The sequence below is a fragment of the Pelophylax lessonae genome (genome assembly GCF_965119305.1).
Source record: "Pelophylax lessonae genome assembly, chromosome: 10".
Lineage (NCBI taxonomy): Eukaryota > Metazoa > Chordata > Amphibia > Anura > Ranidae > Pelophylax > Pelophylax lessonae.
Window position 1 is genome coordinate 201,936,815 of NC_138777.1, and position 17,098 is coordinate 201,953,912.

Below are 17,098 nucleotides of genomic sequence, written 5' to 3' on the forward strand. Positions count from 1 at the left end.
TCAATGCTCACGTCAAAAGGCATTTGGTGTAAACCCCATATGGCCCCTGATGGCCCGACTTGCAGTGGAAACGCTCACCTGAATAGGCCGGACTAACCATTCTAACCCTTCCAAACTGTACCAACCCGAACCGATCCGCTAAGTGGAAACGAGGCATTAGTGTCACTAGTTCCCAAAAAGTGTTGAACGTGTCAGTTAGTGTCAGACAGTCCGCTGCAATATTACAGTCCCACTACAGGTCGCTGTTACTATTAAATAAACAAATAAAAATATCCCACAGTTTGTAGACGGTAAAACTTTTGCACAAACCAATCAATATACGCTTATTAGGATTTTTTTTTTTTTACCAAAAATATGTAGCAGAATACATATTGGCCTAAATTGATGAAGAAATTTGATTAAATTGGTGGGTAAATCATTGTTGGGATTTAATAGATCAAACTGGAGTTTAGTAAGCCCCAAGCTCTGGCAGTGTCCCCTGTGCCAACATTTACCCTGCCTCCGACGGCTGCTGATCTTCCTGAACTTGGTGCCCTCACACAGGAAGTGGAGTCTCTGCTGTCTGATCAGTTTCAGGAGTTCCGGCTGAAGCTGCTCTCTTAGTTCCCTAAATAAAAGACAAAAGTGGAGATTTATCACCTCACTGATCAGCGCTATCATTTTCTCTGTCTGGTTCACAATTGTCTGCAAAGCATTTGGAACGGTCTCAGCAAGCTTCCAGCATGGCTGTTTTAGTGTTAGGAAAATGCAGGTCCACTGTCACTATTAACAAGCAGCTAGCCAGGCTTTAACAAGCTTCAGGCAGGGTTCACATATATGTGAATTGGATGCGGGGTTCACCACATCCAATTGGCATGACAGGCAAGTGTGACCGGCTCTCAATGGAGCTGGTTCACACAGGCACGGCAGCCATCAGAAATTTTGAGGCCCCCAATGCAGCTTTTGGCTGGGCCCCCCCCCAGGCCTGATCACCAACATTCCCCAGGCCCCAATGGCCATCTCACTAAGTCCTTCACTTTTATTTAACACTCCTACAACTTAAAGCGGAGTTCCGCCTCCCCCTCCAAAAATTAAAAGTCAGCAGCTACACATACTGTACACATACAGTAGCTGCTGACATTTAATATTAGGACACTTACCTGTCCTGGAGTCCAGCAATGTTGGCACCGCAGCCGATGTTTCCATCGGCTGTCGGTTGCTGCCGCCACCATTGCCTTGCGGCTTCACGGGCATTTTCCTAATGCGCGAAGTATGCGCGAAGCATGCGCGGGTTGAGCTTCCAAGGGACAGTGCCGCGGCACCGTATCCCGGAAGTAGGGAAGGGTACCTGTCAAAAAACAGGTACCCGTTCCCCCCTCCCCCCCTAAAAGGTGTCAAATGTGGCACTGGAGGGGGGGGGGGGGAACAAAAGAGCGGAAATTCCACTTTTGGGTGGAACTCCGCTTTAATATATGAAAAGGAAGAGTGTATTCCAAGTCATCCGTGCTTTCAAGATTTAAGAGTAAGCAACTATATTTTGGCCAAAAAATATGAGGCCTGCCACCACAACATTTCACCTCTCCTTCCTTTACATGCCCATTTCACAGGGGGGGTAAAATTTTCACTCTACCTTCCTTCACATTGCCATTTCCTTTCAATCCAGCAAAGAGACAGCCCCATAATTTCAGCAAAGAGACAACCCTATGCCGCAAAGAGACATCCCAATTCAGCAAAGAGACATCCCCTCCAGCAAAAAGACAGCCCAGTCAAGCAAAGAGACAGCCCCTCCATCAAAGAGACAGCCCAATCCAGCAAAAAACACATCCAAATCCAGCAAAGATCCCCTCTGCAGCTTGGGACACCAAAGCGACTGGGCCCCTAGTGATAACGGGGCTCCATAAGTGTGTGTGGACTGTCCCTCCCTGATGGCAGCCCTGCACACAGGTCCAGGGTGGTCGCACTGCATTTTTGAGTTCAGTTGTGGTATTTAGGCAAAAATTCAGACCTGGATCGCACCTGAACTGGTGAACAGACATGCACCAGACCCCAGGCACTAACCCACGGCCGCACATATGTGAACCCGGCCTTAAAGAAGTACTAGACAGTTAGCAGTCCCATTAAAGCCCAACTCTGGCTCCCGACCCCAGTGTGTATTTAATATTTTAAAGTCTTCTGACCAGTCACGTAGTACACAGAGGTTCTCTTTGATGTTCATCTAAGTATGGGTGGTTCTCAATGATGCAGTGCTGGCTATACCATTACATGTCTGTGACACCTCAGTATTTCAGATTGACTGACACTGGGCTACATTTAACCCAGATGACAAAAAATGACTGCAGGAAACAGCTTCAGATTTAGCGTCCATGCATACTAGAAAAAAAAAAAAAATGGCAGTGCTCTTGGCAGAAACAAAAAAGCTAATTTTGAGCGTTTTTTTATACTAGCATTTAGGAACATTTTGCGTTTTTTTTTCTGACAGAAAAAAACGCAAAACAGAAGGTTTTTTCTTTCGCCCTTCAAACACTGAGCTAAAAAAATGAGACATTTACTACCTAATGTATATAGACACATATGATAACATTAGTTGCTTCTACAGGCAAAGCGCTAAACTCCTCTAGGAGCAGCGTTTTTTAACTGCTTATCAACTGCATCACAAGGATGCTGGCAAAGCGGCCTCCCTGCGCAGTATCACGTACTTAGTACATGATCCACCCACTTGAGCAAGGGGCGCGTGCACCCCCTAGCTCAGCTGTGCTGTGATTAGTCACAGCACATGCCGATCACTGGGTCCCAGTCAATGATTGACTGCCAGCACCTGGTAATCGGCTTTTTTCTTCCCCGAAACAGCTCTGTGAATGTAAACAACACAGAGCTGTGTTCAGTGACAGGGGATCTTGTTGTTTGTTCACTCCTTGCTAATGCCTCGTACACACGCAACAATTATCGGCCGACCGATCGGCCGACTTTTGTCCAGTAGTGTTGTGTTGGTTGAAATGTGCTCTAGACTGCACACGAATTTTCTCGGCCAACAAAAATCAACTTCAGAAGTGATGTCATGTGCTGGTTTACTTTCCGTGTGTTTTTTCATCTCTGAGCATGCCCAGTCTTGCTCATCAGATTTTTGTCTGCCGAAATCTGTACCGACTGATGGAAAAATCGGCCATTGTGGTGACGGCCAACAAAAATTTTATAGCCTGCACACCAGATTTTTTTCGGCCGAAAAGTCGGAGTCGGTTGTCAGAAGCATCATACTAACAAGCCGAAAATCAGCCGATCGGACGTTGTCAGAAAATTCACGGCCAACTATCAACGCTTGTGTACGGGGCATTAGCAGAGAATGAAAACAACTAGATCCCCAGTAAAAACAGCACACAGTACACATATAAACACTTGTTAGGCACACATTTAACCCTTTGATCGCACTAGATGTTAACCCCTTCCTGCCCATTGTCAGTACAGTGACAGTGCATATTATTAGCACTGATCACTGTAATAATGTCACTGCTGATGTCAGTGTCAATTAGTCAGTTCCCCCAGTGTCAGTTAGTGTCAGATTACCTGCCACACTATCACAGTCCCGCAGAGCGCCGTCTTTACTAGCATATAAAAATAAATAAATACAAATTCCAGTATATATCCCATAGTTTGTAGGCGCTATAACTTTCACACAAATCAATCAATCAATATACACTTATTGGGGGGTTTTTTTTTAACCAAGAAAATGTAGCAGAATACATTTCTGCCAAAATGTATTAAGAGATTTGATTTTTACATGTTTTATGGGATATGATTTTATAGCAGAAAGTAAAAAATATATATATTTTGTTTTCAAAATTGTCAATTTGTTTTTTCATTTATAATATAAAAAATAAAAACCCAGAATTGATCAAATACCACCGAAATAAAGCTCTATTTGTGTGAAAAAAAATTATATAAACTACGCTTGGGTAAAGTATTGCATGACCACGCAATTCTCAGTTAAAGTAGAGCGGTGCTGAATAGCAAAAATATGGCCTGGCCATGAAAAGGGTAAAACCGTCCGGAGCTAAAGTGGTTAAGCTAGTGTGGGTTAATGGTGTTTTCATGCTGTATATTCTCCTGCAGTTATGCCTGATTTATAGTCATAACATCTTGTTTGTTCGGCTATGTCTGACTCTGCAGAAATAGTTGCACATAAGAACATCTTGATTGTTCTAGTCTGTTATGGGAACAGTTTAGTCTGTAATGGGAACAGTTTAGTCTGTTATGGGAACAGTTTAGTCTGTTATGGGAACAGTTTAGTCTGTTATGGGAACAGTTTAGTCTGTTATGGGAACAGTTTAGTCTGTTATGGGAACAGTTTAGTCTGTTATGGGAACAGTTTAAACTTGTGTAGTATGCCAAAAAGTATCGTGATCGTGGGTCATACTAAAGCCAAGCCCATTATTGCGAAATTCGTTTCTCTGTTGTTCTAACTGCATATATGCTCTGGACATTTCCTGAAATAAACGAACATGCTTTGACTCTACTCTCGTGTGTGTCTCTATTGGCACTTTTCCACTGCAAGTACCGGCTCGGCTCTACTCGGCCCTGCTTGGCCCGGTTTGCTTTTCCACTGCTGGTACCGCATGGTACGGTGTTGGAACGGTTCAGTACGGTACGGTATAGGTTTGCTTTTCCACTAAAGTAGTATTAAAGTTAAGTGGGTGGGATAACAACGGGGTGGGTGGGATTCTCTGACCAATCAGTGGCTAGAAGTGACTGCATGCAAAGGATTGTGGGATATGGTACCGGTTATGGTACCTGTTGGAACCACAATCGAGTAGGTACTGTTTTTTCAGAGCCATACCGTACCGTACGGTTCCATGCAGTGAAAAAGTGCCGCTGTACCGTACCGAACTGAACCGTTCCGACACTATACCATGCGGTACCAGCAGTGGAAAAGCACAAAAGCATGTCGAACCGTTTGGTTCCATGCAGTGGAAAAGCGCCATATGTGTTTCCGAATACTCGTAGGGAGTCCATCTAGCCATCCGGTTCAAAAGTCCCTTACAGTGTGCATGGAGCCTAAAGGTGAATTCTGGATCTGTGTTTAACCTCCCCAAACTGGAGCTAAATGGAGCTATTTAAAGCTTGCTGTACACACTGGTCTTTTACAAGCTTAAGCCGTATAAATAAACAGCATTTATATAAGACATCTCCTTATCTATGACCTATAGACTTCATTCTGACTCATAGATACACCACCGATCTCTCCAGGAATAGTGTCATAAATGACAGCTATATGTGTAATGTTGTTTGAGCACAGGCTTAAACTGAACCTGACCTGAAATTTGTGCTGCACCATGTGGTTATGGCCTTCCTGTGTTGGTCTTCAAATACTGGATACCAGACCTTGAGGGTTCCGGAGGCAAGATTAAAATAACGCCTTTACTGAGAGAAATGTGGGGCTGACCTCCTGTACAAAACCCTCTTTATTTGGCTATTCAGCTAAGCAACTGGATCTGGAACAAGTATGGAGGTTAGGAAAGGTGGAAGTTCTCATCCGCATGTTTGTTTCAAATCAGCAACTCAGTACTGAAGTCAGAGAGTCAGCGTGACAGCCAGGAAACTAGTATTTTCAGAAGAAGAAGCAACAGCCACGTTTCTCTCAGTAAAGGTTTAGTATAAGTCCACCCATTCCTCCAGGTACTGAGTCCCATCTGTTATTCAGATGTATAATGCCAGTGCCTCTACTGCCCAAAAGGGTTCTAGCATGTGATTTGTATGACAGTGGCAGGCTTAGTGTTGGGACATCTGAAATCAGTTTGCATACTCAAATAAGTACTTTGAAACAGGGCTGGAACAAGTAGTGGACGGGAGGGGTGGCTACCCTGGGCACTGTGATATCATGTGAAGTGAAGGGCACCGTGAGGAGATTGAGGAGGGAGGGGATTTGTGTTGGGAGGAGGAATTTGGGGGGCAGCAGGGGGTAAGAATAGTTGTTCTAGCAGGGGACATTTAGGTGTGTTTAGGAGTGGTGATTCTTCAGGGGGAACTAGGGGTACTAGGGGAAATTTGAGGGGTGGAGGATTTGTGCTAGAAGGGGGTGAATTTTGTTGGTTGGAGGGGGGCTTTTCTGCTGGGAAGGGGATTTTAGCAGGGGGCGGATTTGTACTGGGAGAAGGGGGAGTTTATTCTCAGGAGGTAATCATGATTAGTGCCAGGGGCGTAACTACAGGGGTTGCAGGGGTTGCGATTGCTACCGGGCCCCATGCTCCAGGGGGCCCAGTAGCAAACCAATGGGTGAACTTCCAGGATTGCAAAAGTCACACTTGCGACGGGCCCTGGCATTGCACCACTGTGGGGAGGCCCCAAGATTGCAGGAAGGGAGCCCACTGCAGAACTTGTGAAAGGATCCTGCTGCGGGACCGTAATAAAAGGCCATGCAACGAGAATAAAGAGCCCCAGTGGGAAGAGCCCTGGGCTTGAAGGGAAGGGCCCCGGCCAGGGATCTGGGGGGGCCCTTCATGGTTTCTTGCATCGGGGCCCTGAAGGCTCTAGTTACGCCTCTGATTAGTGCCTAGTTTTTTCTTTTTTTTTTTGGGGGGGGGGGGAGATTTTTGCTGACATATACATATGGGGGGGGGGGGCACAGTTTGGCATGTTCGCCCTGGGCTCTAGGTACCTTGTCCCAGCACTACTATGAAGGAAACTTATACTTGGGAGAAATGTGAAGAGCTACAATTGTAGACTCCGTCTCCTGAAAAATTGAACTGCTGAACTAACAGTCTAAATTCTTCTGAAATCACTGACTTGGAACAATATGCAAATAATAACCTCTAGACCAGAAAGCTCCAAAGTCAGGGGATCAGGCATGACTGACAGTCTATTAGCATTTTCACAAGGAAATCACTAATGGCAATCTTCCTGTTCCTCTTGGCACAGGTTTTCTGTCAGTCACCACGAGGTGCCCACACTTTGGTCAGGCTCACTTCAAGTTGGCTTTGTGGTGCATTTCTCACATCACAGGTGGGGAAAGTGCTTCATCTTGGATCAGCCTCTCCTCCTGACGTCTGCGAAGAATCTCGCTGTAATTGAGGGATGAAATCTTTGTTCTGAAAAACTCCAACGACGTTGGTGCGAGAGCAAGAGTGCGAGAAATCTGTTCCTTCACCACATGCATCACCTGGGCAAAAAATAAATAAAACAAGCTCACAAAAATGAGAAGATCGAAAATGAGACTTAAAGACATGAGAAGCTCATAACAAGGAGGCAGAAACCTTCTCAAAGTCCTCCTGGGTGGCTCTCATCTCCTTCCATGTCTTATTCAACACCTGAATGCAGACAGAGAACAGCTCATGTATGAAGTGGTCTTGTGCATAGAAGAGAGCTAGGAAGCTTTGGCCTGTCTCCGAAGCTGAAATAAAACAAAAATTTGATTACATTTTACAGATACCATTCTGGAAACTGATAACCTGGAACAAGATACCAGTCACATTCCATACTCAACAACCTTGTCCACAAATAAATAAAGCAAAATTAAGTCTCGACTTGCTAAAAAAATTAATTTCCTAAAATGCATTACTGGACACAGAAAGAACATTTAGGAACACTGGGTTATGTTGCTGCCATGAGGTTGGACACTGGCAAAAAAAAGTTAAAGACAGTTAGGTAGAACCCCTCACCTTCCCAGCACGGTTCAGTTTCGTTAGCAAGCACTGATAGGAGTGGATTATAAGAACTAAAGCACCGTACACAAGATCAGATTATCGAACGATCTGTCGTCCGTTTTTTGTGGCATGCTAGTCTGATGTGGAATGTAAAGAGGTTATTTTCATACGAATTTTCCCGTACGACAGAATTCTACTTCAGAAGTGATGTCATGTGCTGGATTGTTTTGTATGTGTTCTTTCGTCTCTGAGCATGCCTAGTCTTGCTCTTAAGATTTTTTTTCGTCAAAATCTGTACTAATGAGACGGAAATCGGATGTTGTATTACGGACAACAAAAATTTTATAGCCTGCACATCAGGATTTTGTCAGCCGAAAAGTCGGAGTTGGCTGTCGAAAGCACCATACTAACAATCCGAAAATCGGCAGATCGGTCGTCGGACGAATTTTCCCTACAGATTTTCTTATCGTGTGTACGGGCCTTTACCCTAACCTTAGGGTTAAGTGGCAGTATGGTAAAAGCAGTGTGTCTGCTTCCGCAAACAATCTGGTCAGGCCAAGTGAGAGTTGTCCTTATCTACTGTAAATAGTTCAGCTGGAGTATCCCACTATTCCCCTCTCTCATCCAAGTTCCACAATAAATACCAAAAAAAACAAATACCCTGGACTGTTTCTGAAGTAACAAGCAAAATGGGAGTTAAGAGGGATACGTGAAAAAACCCCAGCAACTGCCTGCAGGAAATCAGAGGGAGGCCCAAGAAGTCATCACACAGCAAGCCCTACAGAGACAGTGCTACAATTGTCTGCTCACACAATACAGCAGGACCACAGGCATGAGGTCCACTTGCATGGTCAGGGCAGCCATCAGAAATTTTTGGGCCCCTTACACAGCTTTAGGCCTGGGCCCCCCTAGGCCTGACCACTTCCTCCTCTGCCTGGGCCTGTGAATGCATTTGATTGAATGCAAGGACACCAGGGGGTCCTAGCAACCAATCATTTTGACAGCGGCGGCCAGGGGGAGGCTGGGAGTCAGGAGCCAGTGCAACGGGTGGCACCAGCGAGAGTAAGGACTAGTTGCCAGTGTAGGGGAGGAAAGGAAAAAAGGGGAGGTGTCAACTTGGAGCCTGGGAATCCCTCGGGACTGGGCCCCTCTGGACGCCTGGGCCCCCTACATCTGTATGGGCTGTACCCCCCTGATGGCAGCCCTGTGCATGGTGAACAGCGGGATCCATCAGGATAGATCAAGGATTCCAGGACATAACCTTGGACCAGACAGCTAAGGTCTGGCAGATGTACATGGTTGCAATGACAGGTTCTAGAGCAGAATTTACAAAGGGAGAACAAGACCTTAGAAAGGGCATTTAGCCTTTCTACCACAGGGTCTTTAAACATGGATACATCTTAAAAAGGGGCAGTCAGAGTCTTGTTAAGACAGGAAATGACCGGGATCACAATGGTGACAGAAAACCTTTTTTTGGAATCCCTTCTCCTGCAAGGTATTGCTGGCAAAACACTTGTGAGGAGCAAGAACCTTTTCTGGATTAGGCCAATCACTATACAGGACCCAATGCACTAGGGAATGCACTGGAAGGGTCTTAACAGATTGGGTGCTCTTTAGAGAACCCAAGCTATTCACCTTAGCTAACGCAGGCAGCTCCAAATCTAGACATGTCTGGACTGTGTCAACATGGACCAGGATGGTATCCTTAAATCTGAAGTAATGTCTGCAACTGTGACTTCTTGTGTACTAAGTCCATCAGTAATCATCCTCACTAGACTCTGCAGAAGCAACTGTAGCCTCAAGGAAGTCAGAGACAGACCCTGGTGGAGAAGGCTTGGAAGCACACTTGTAACCCCTATCATGGCTGAAATTTTGCCCATAAAACCAGACACAATAGCTGAGAATGTTTCCCTAGATAATACTGAGTTAGGATTTATTCCAGAAAGGGTTAAGGGTGACTTAGAGTAATGCTGCCACTCGGGCAGATGACAGTGATCAAAGCTGTTTGTAGGCAGTGCCTACTAAGTAAGTGTCCCGTTAGTAAGCGTGAGTTAGTTGCACAGGCAAGGAAGGGGTAAGCTTTGGGTCTGCTGGTTTCCCAGGATTTTTGGGTTCTGTCCCCCTCCCTTACATATAAATAGGGGGAAGGCCGGGCTTGACGGGAGTATGGGACCACGTGGGAAGCAAGGAGGTCCGGATCACAGGAGAAGATGTAGCCCACAGCAACGTCTGTCTTCCACCCTAAAGGGATTATCTACTAATGGACTCTGCCAGACTTAGACTTACACCTGTACAGGTATGCCTGGGCAGGCAAAGCTTAACTAGGAAGGAGGACTAAGTCTGCATTGTAATCTGTTGTGCTCAAAAGCGTTCAGTAAAGTCTCTTGAACTCTCCAAATGCCTGGTTTGAGTAATTGAAAGGGGTGCATGGCAGAACATGGCATATCAGAAGAACAGAACCTGTAAAGCACGCACAGGAGTATGGTCACCATAAATGTTTAACTAGGCAGGAGAGTTGGAGCAGGAGAGTAGTTGCCATGGGTAACCATGAACTAGTGTGAATGTATAGCAGACGGTCAATAAGCCCTGGTACCTGGCATAGGTTACAGGTCCGCCCGTAGCGAGAGGTTCAGTGTCCTGCAGTCAGTTTCCCCAAAAGCAATTGTGACTGAAGACATGGTACGGAGACCCAAGGACCTAGCCGCATGGCCGAAGACAGCTGAAGGAGTAATAAGTGCATCCATGAGGTACATACATCAACATACATCAAGCAAGGGTGCGTAGTAACCTGGGATGGAGTGCACAGAGAGGAACTCTGTACACCATACGACTGCAAACAGTGTACGGCTCATCTCTAAACCGGAGTTCCTCCCTAACGTTGACTTTCACCTAAATGCAACCTCGCCTGGTTTCGGGCATTAATGAGAGTGTACATGAGAAGAGGAGGAGGGGAACCCCCCGCATGTGCAGGACAAGAGGCCCCTCCCACATGTTGGTGTCCGGTCCTATAGAGGAGCCACTGTAGGACCCCTTGGCAATGTTAGAGGATTGCAAGCTGGCTAGCTTCCTCTCAGTAGGGTCTAAGTACGGCTTCCAAGGCTGTGTGAAGGATCAGCCAGAAACTTGCCAAATGACCCCAGTGGCTCTGCAGCAACTGAAGATAACTTGGTAAAAAATTGTCCTGATAGAAGTAAAAAATGAGTAGCTTCTCTAAGAGAAGAGTTCTGTTCCCCTAGCGAAGAACTGAGACATGCTGGGAGTCGGCAGGGTTATTCTGGGCTGTCCTTTCAGCTTTTGTTGCCAACATCCTAAATTTTGAAGGCAGCCACGTAATCCGATGTTCCTGAATACTCTTCCTGTGTCCCGTATTAAACAATTAAGAAAGCTGCTTGTTATAATAACTGTATTAAACATGTGTCTAAGAATCGGGCTTTATATACTATGAGGTTGATTTACTAAAACTGGAGAGTGCAAAACCTGGTGCAATTGTGCATAGCAGTCAATCAGCTTCTAACTTCAGTTTGTTCAAAAAGGCTTGGACAATAAAACCTGGAAGCTGATTGGTTGCAGTGCTGCACCAGAATTTACACTCTCCAGTTTTAGTAAATCAACCTCTATGTCTCATGGTCTTATCCTTTATCCAATTCAATATGTTACTAAATGCCAGGAGCCTAGCTAATAAAAAGGATGAGCTGGACTGTTAGTACTTGAGGAGGACATAGACCTTGTGGGAATAACAGAAACGTGGTTCGACCCCTCACATGACTGGCTGGCCAATATCGAAGGTTATACTGTGTATCGGAAGGACATGGAAGGAAAGAGGGGGAGGGGTATGTCTGTATGTCAAGAATAATGTAAAGGTGGTAGGGAGGAGTGATATTATGGAAGGGATGAGTATGGAGTTAGAAACCGTGTGGGATTGAACTCCAGAGAAGGGGAAAGGGAAGAAGTAAAGGGGAAAGTGTAGTGGCCGCCCCGATGGAAAGAGGGGTTTCACCGCCAAAGATGTTCTCTTCCCCCTAGGGGGAGGGATGCTGTAGAGTAGAGCAGGAACCGCTCTTACCAGAGCTAGTGATTTAGCGATCCAAGCAGAAGAGAGATAGAGCTGGTATAGCCTTCTCCCACAAACATGAGATGAGACTCTATGTTGAGGGTAAGCAAGAAGAACTGTTTATTGAACCCACACACACACACATTATATACACTATCAGGTAAGGTGAGTCTGATTGCATTAGCATATGCAGATAGATTTGTATACAGGAACAGAATAACCCTAAACTAATTATCTAGCCAACTGGCCAGAACGTCATTAACATTAGGGACGATCGAACTTTTGAAAAGTTAGGTTCGACCAGACCACCCGAATTTCCCGAAAGTTCGGTTCGGATTCCAGAACCCCATTGAAATCAATGGGACCTGAACTTCGGTAATCAAAAAACACCATTTTGAAGCCCTAAAACCCAATAAATGCCCCTAAAAAGTGCCCAGGGTTCTGGGTCATGCCCCAGGGACTATGAATCAGGCAAAAAAAAGTTCTTAAAAATTGTCGTTTTTGATAGAGAGACAATTATTGAAAAAAATATTGAAAAAAGAAAAATGAGATTTCTTTGGATTTAGTGTCTGGGGGGTCTAAAAAGTGTACCTGTGAAGTTTCAGCTCTGTAGCATGTCCAGAACCAGAAAAAAACAGATATTTTTTCTTAGAATTACAGTATCTTAGGTATGGGGTTACCCTCCTTTCACACCTGGGCGTTTTTGTTTCAGGCGTTTTTTTAAGGCGTTTGGAGGCAGGCATGACATCTGAACTTCTGTTTAGGGGTATATATATATATATATATATATATATATATATATATATATATATATATATATATATATATATATATATATATATACCCCTAACCCAAAATCTGCATAGTGGGGTCACCCTGACATGGCAGAGTTCGGTCACCCTGGTATGGCAGGCAGAGTCAGCTAAACGACACTACGGTCACCCTGACATGGCAGAGTTCGGTCACCCTGGTAAGGCAGAGTCAGCTAAACTACACTACGGTCACCCTGACATGGCAAAGTTCAGTCACCCTGGTATGGCAGGCAGACTCAGCTAAACTACACTACGGTCACCCTGACATGGCAGAGTTCGGTCACCCAGGCATGGCAGAGTCAGGTCACCCTAAACTCCGGTCACCCTGACACTTAAAAGTATCCCTACAAAAACTAGATTATTGAATCTACCTATAGTGGTATATAGTACCCTAACTACACTGCATATCCCTTTCCTCACACTAAAAGAACAGCTCCATACAGCAGGAGAAACACACATGCTCCCACTCTCTTCAAAAGCCTCTATATTACATTGCTAGAGGTTAGGGGGGGCTATATTATATACTGGGGGGCTTATTCACTCCTGATTGGCCTCTGGACCCCGTAGTCACTCCAATCACGTTCCTAGCAGACTCCTGCCCCCTTCATTGGCTTTTACTGATGTTTCTGGGCCAATCACAGGCTTTTAAAGCCCACTTCCTGACCCATTGCATTTTGGGCGGTTCTGGTGACCGAATTCCAAACTTTTACCGCAAAAAGTTTGGAATTCGGTCGAATTTCGAACACACAACAATCGTGGGTAACGCGGCAAAGCTGGGATCAGTCATCATATTAGGGGACTTCAACTATCCCGACATTGACTGAGAAGAGAGGACTGCACACTCACTAAAGGCCCGTCTCTTTTGGAAAACCTTACAGGAAAACTACATGTCTCAGTTGGTGGATTCTCCTACTAGAATGAATGCAGTGCTGGATCTATTAATTACTAATGACCCAGATCTAATCTCAAATGTAGGAGTCCGGGGCAACTTGGGTTCTAGCGATCACAGGATGACCACATTTAGCGTAAATAACAATATAGCAAGGCAAGAGGGGTATATAAGAACCCTAAACTTCAGAAGGGCAAACTTCCCCAAACTGTGCTCAATGATAGAGGAAATAAAGTGGGACCAAACCCTAGGAACACTGACCACTGAGGAAAAATGGGAATGCTTTAGCAACATATTAAACAATAGCATCGCACAGTGCATTCCTATGAGAAATAAATTTAGAAGAGCCAAAGCCAAACCTGGCTGGCTTAACCGTGATGTAAAAAAACGTATTAGTAAAAAAAAAAATGGCCTTCATTATTGGCTTTCCAGCAATACAAGGAATTAAATAAGAAGTGTAAATACGAAATCAAAATGGCTAAAATTAACTTCGAGAGACAAATAGCAGAGGAAAGTAAAAAGAACCCTAAAAAATTCTTTAAATATATCAACAGCAAAAAAATGAGGTCAGAGCATGTTGCACACATAATTAACGATGATGGGAGGATGGTTACAGAGGACACTGAAAAGGCAACCGTGCTAAATGCTTACTTCTCCTCAGTCTTCACACAGGAAAAGGAGGTGTACACTGAACATGACTGTATGGTTAGCAGTACTTCACTGGACTTGCCGCTATGGCTAACAGAGGGTGAAATCAGGGACAGGCTGGATAAAATTAACACAAGTAAATCACCAGGCCCGGATGGCGTACATCCGAGAGTACTCAAAGAACTCAGTAAGGTTATATCTAGACCACTGTTCCTGATCTTTGCTGACAGTATTTTGACAGGAAATGTACCAGGTGAATGGAGGAAAGCTAACGTGATACCAATATTCAAAAAAAGGGCAGAGGCATGTACCAGAAAATGATAGGCCGGTCAGCCTGACTTCAATAGTATGTAAACTTCTGGAGGGGATGATAAGGGACTATATCCAAGAGTTTGCTAAAGACAACAACATCATCAGTAGCGATCAGCACGGGTTTACAAAGGGGCGTTCTTGTCAAACCAATCTGTTAACATTCTACGAGGAGGTGAGCTGTGAGCTAGATAGGGGGAGACCTGTGGAGGTGGTGTACCTGGATTTTGCCAAGGCGTTTGATACAGTTCCCCACAAACGCTTAATTTATAAAATAAGGTCTGCAGGCATCGGCCACAAGGTTTGCTCTTGGATACAAAACTGGTTAAAGGGGCGTGTCCCTTTTAAAGGGTGGTAATAAATAACGCATATTTAGACTGGTCTGGGATGATAAGTGGGGTCCCCCAAGGCTCAGTCCTGGGACCAATTTTGTTCAATTTATTCATAAATAGCATCGAGGACGGGATCAGTAGCTCAATATCAGTTTTTCCAGATGACACAAAATTAAGTAGGGCAATAACTTCACATCGTGAGGCAGAAATCTTACAGAATGACCTGAACAAAATAACAGAGTGGGCAACTACATGGCAAATGAGGTTTAATGTGGAGAAGTGTAAGCTATTGCACTTGGGGACTAAAGACATAAACGCCAAATACACTTTGGGGGGGGGGGGACCCCTGGGGGATTCAAAAATGGAGAAAGATCTGGGAGTCTTAGTGGAAGATAGACTTAGTAATAGCATGCAATGTCAAGCTGCAGCTGCCAAAGCCGGCAGAACATTAGCTTGCATAAGGAAGGGGATGTATTCCAGAGATAAATCTATAATCCTACCTGTGACAGTATTCACCGTCACTGGAATTTAAAGACGGATAAGTCATGGGGCTAATGGAGTCTGGCCTCTATCCTGGAAGCTAAACCTTTATTCCTGTAAACTGTAAGGTACAGGAAGTCCACTCCTAATATGGTCATCCCAGGAAGTTCTGAGGAGGCTGTCAATTCGCCTATTGTTAACTGTGCTAATGAGCTCACCTTTGTTCTGTCTGTCTGCTTTAAGAGAAACTTATAGGAATGTGGATTAGATGCTAAGGGGGAGGGGGGATTGTACCACATTGTATATTTTGTACACTGTATGAGAGTGTAAAACTCTGTTCCTATTGGATGGTGAATATTATGTTCAGTCTTCAACAAGGTCCATCTGGGTGGTAACTTTGTGGGTGAAAACTGGATATAAGTCTGTTCAAATAAAGTTGTGCTGAGTTCCTTCAACCTCAATCTAGAGTTCTGTCTCTTATTGGGGGAATCTGCGGCAAGGGATTGCTATGGTCTTCCATACTCCCTTAGAGAATCACTGAGCTCTTGTAAGAGCTTGTGTAAGAGCTTGTCCTGCTGCACTCTCTGGGGAAAGAGAGGTTCACCCACAGGAACCTGGAGCCTTGTCGTAGGTCCAGGGTGGGTAGGAGATGCCAAGACCCTAGCCAAGCTGCGGCGGTTCGTGGGGTCTGAAGTGGCTACGGTGTCTGGTGGAGTGCTTGGAGCCCTCTGGAAGCACTAGGAGCATCTTTCAACGGAGGTACCTGGTCGGGGTGCCCTGTTCCGTTACACTACCACTTTATAAAACTCTGGTCCGACCGCATCTGGAGTATTCTGTCCAGTTCTGGTCGCCAGTCCTCAGAAGGGATGTGTTGGAGTTGGAGAGAGTCCAGAGGAGAGCAACTAAACTGATTAGGGGATTGGAAGACCTTAATTATGAAGAGCGCTTACAAGTGCTGGATTTATTCTCACTGGAAAGGAGACACCTGAGAGGGGACATGATAGCGATATACAAATACCTCAATGGTGATCTCAGCATAGAAAAAGAACTGTTCAGTCGCAACGAATGCATGAGGACACAAGGCCATACAATGCGATTAGAGGAGAAGAGATTTAACCTCAGGCTATGCAGGGGGTCTTTTACAGTAAGGGCTACAAGATTGTGGAATTCTCTACCACATGTGGTAGTAACCGCAGGGAGTATGGCTACTTTTAAAAAACTCTTGGACGTACATCTCAAGGATCATTACATTCAGGGGTATGTGAGATGATTGCGTCCACACACACCCACACAGGTTGAACTGGATGGACTGTTTTCTTTATTCAACCTCAACTACTATGTAACTATGTAAAAGGGAATTACAACTTCCTTTTATCACTGGAAGTTTCTGCCACCATGTAAGGCTACATCCTATCTACTGTGAGTACGGGGCTCACAATCTGTGTAATCAGCCTGAGCAGCTGCTCAAAGCACATTTGAGTATCAGCTCTTCCTCCTTCGTTCCTGCTATGTAGAGACAAGATAAGTTACTGCTACAGGATTCAGTCACCAAGAGTTTACATTTTAGGAAAACATGATCCACCAATCTGATTGGACCTCTTCTGGGGCCTTCCACTGCATGTGCAGATCCCTGGGATATAGAGGATTCCCTCAGCAATGCATTAGTGCACATGCTCCTCATACCTATGTGGCAGCTCTCCGCCCATTGTCCACATACCACTACACTTTTCCCTTAGGCTTCATTTAGATGTGTGGCTAAATTCCAGTGCCTCTGAAAATTGATCTGCGTTTGGATTCTTTTGCAGAGGCATTTACCCTGCTTGATCCCTGTAATTGCCACATCAATTCACAGAAACTGCATGTTATGCGAGTATTTCCGGCATGCGATTATTTGCTTGAATGGGTGGTGTTGGGAGGTGGTACTGTCTGACGTGACAGGAATGATAATTTCCCCCCAGGTGTAAAAG

At 45.0% G+C, this 17,098-nt stretch overlaps 1 protein-coding gene across 1 annotated transcript in view; it reads right to left on the minus strand.

Moving 5' to 3' along the window:
* Positions 1-17,098, minus strand: part of ELMO3 (engulfment and cell motility 3) — a 64,939-nt gene that overhangs the window by 18,080 nt on the left and 29,761 nt on the right. Inside the window, exons 12-14 of the mRNA XM_082270705.1 lie at positions 7,221-7,357; positions 6,963-7,126; positions 495-607 (exon numbers count right to left, since the gene is read on the minus strand). Of these exons, the coding sequence (XP_082126831.1) occupies positions 495-607; positions 6,963-7,126; positions 7,221-7,357 (414 nt within the window). The remainder of the gene's footprint in view (positions 1-494; positions 608-6,962; positions 7,127-7,220; positions 7,358-17,098) is intronic.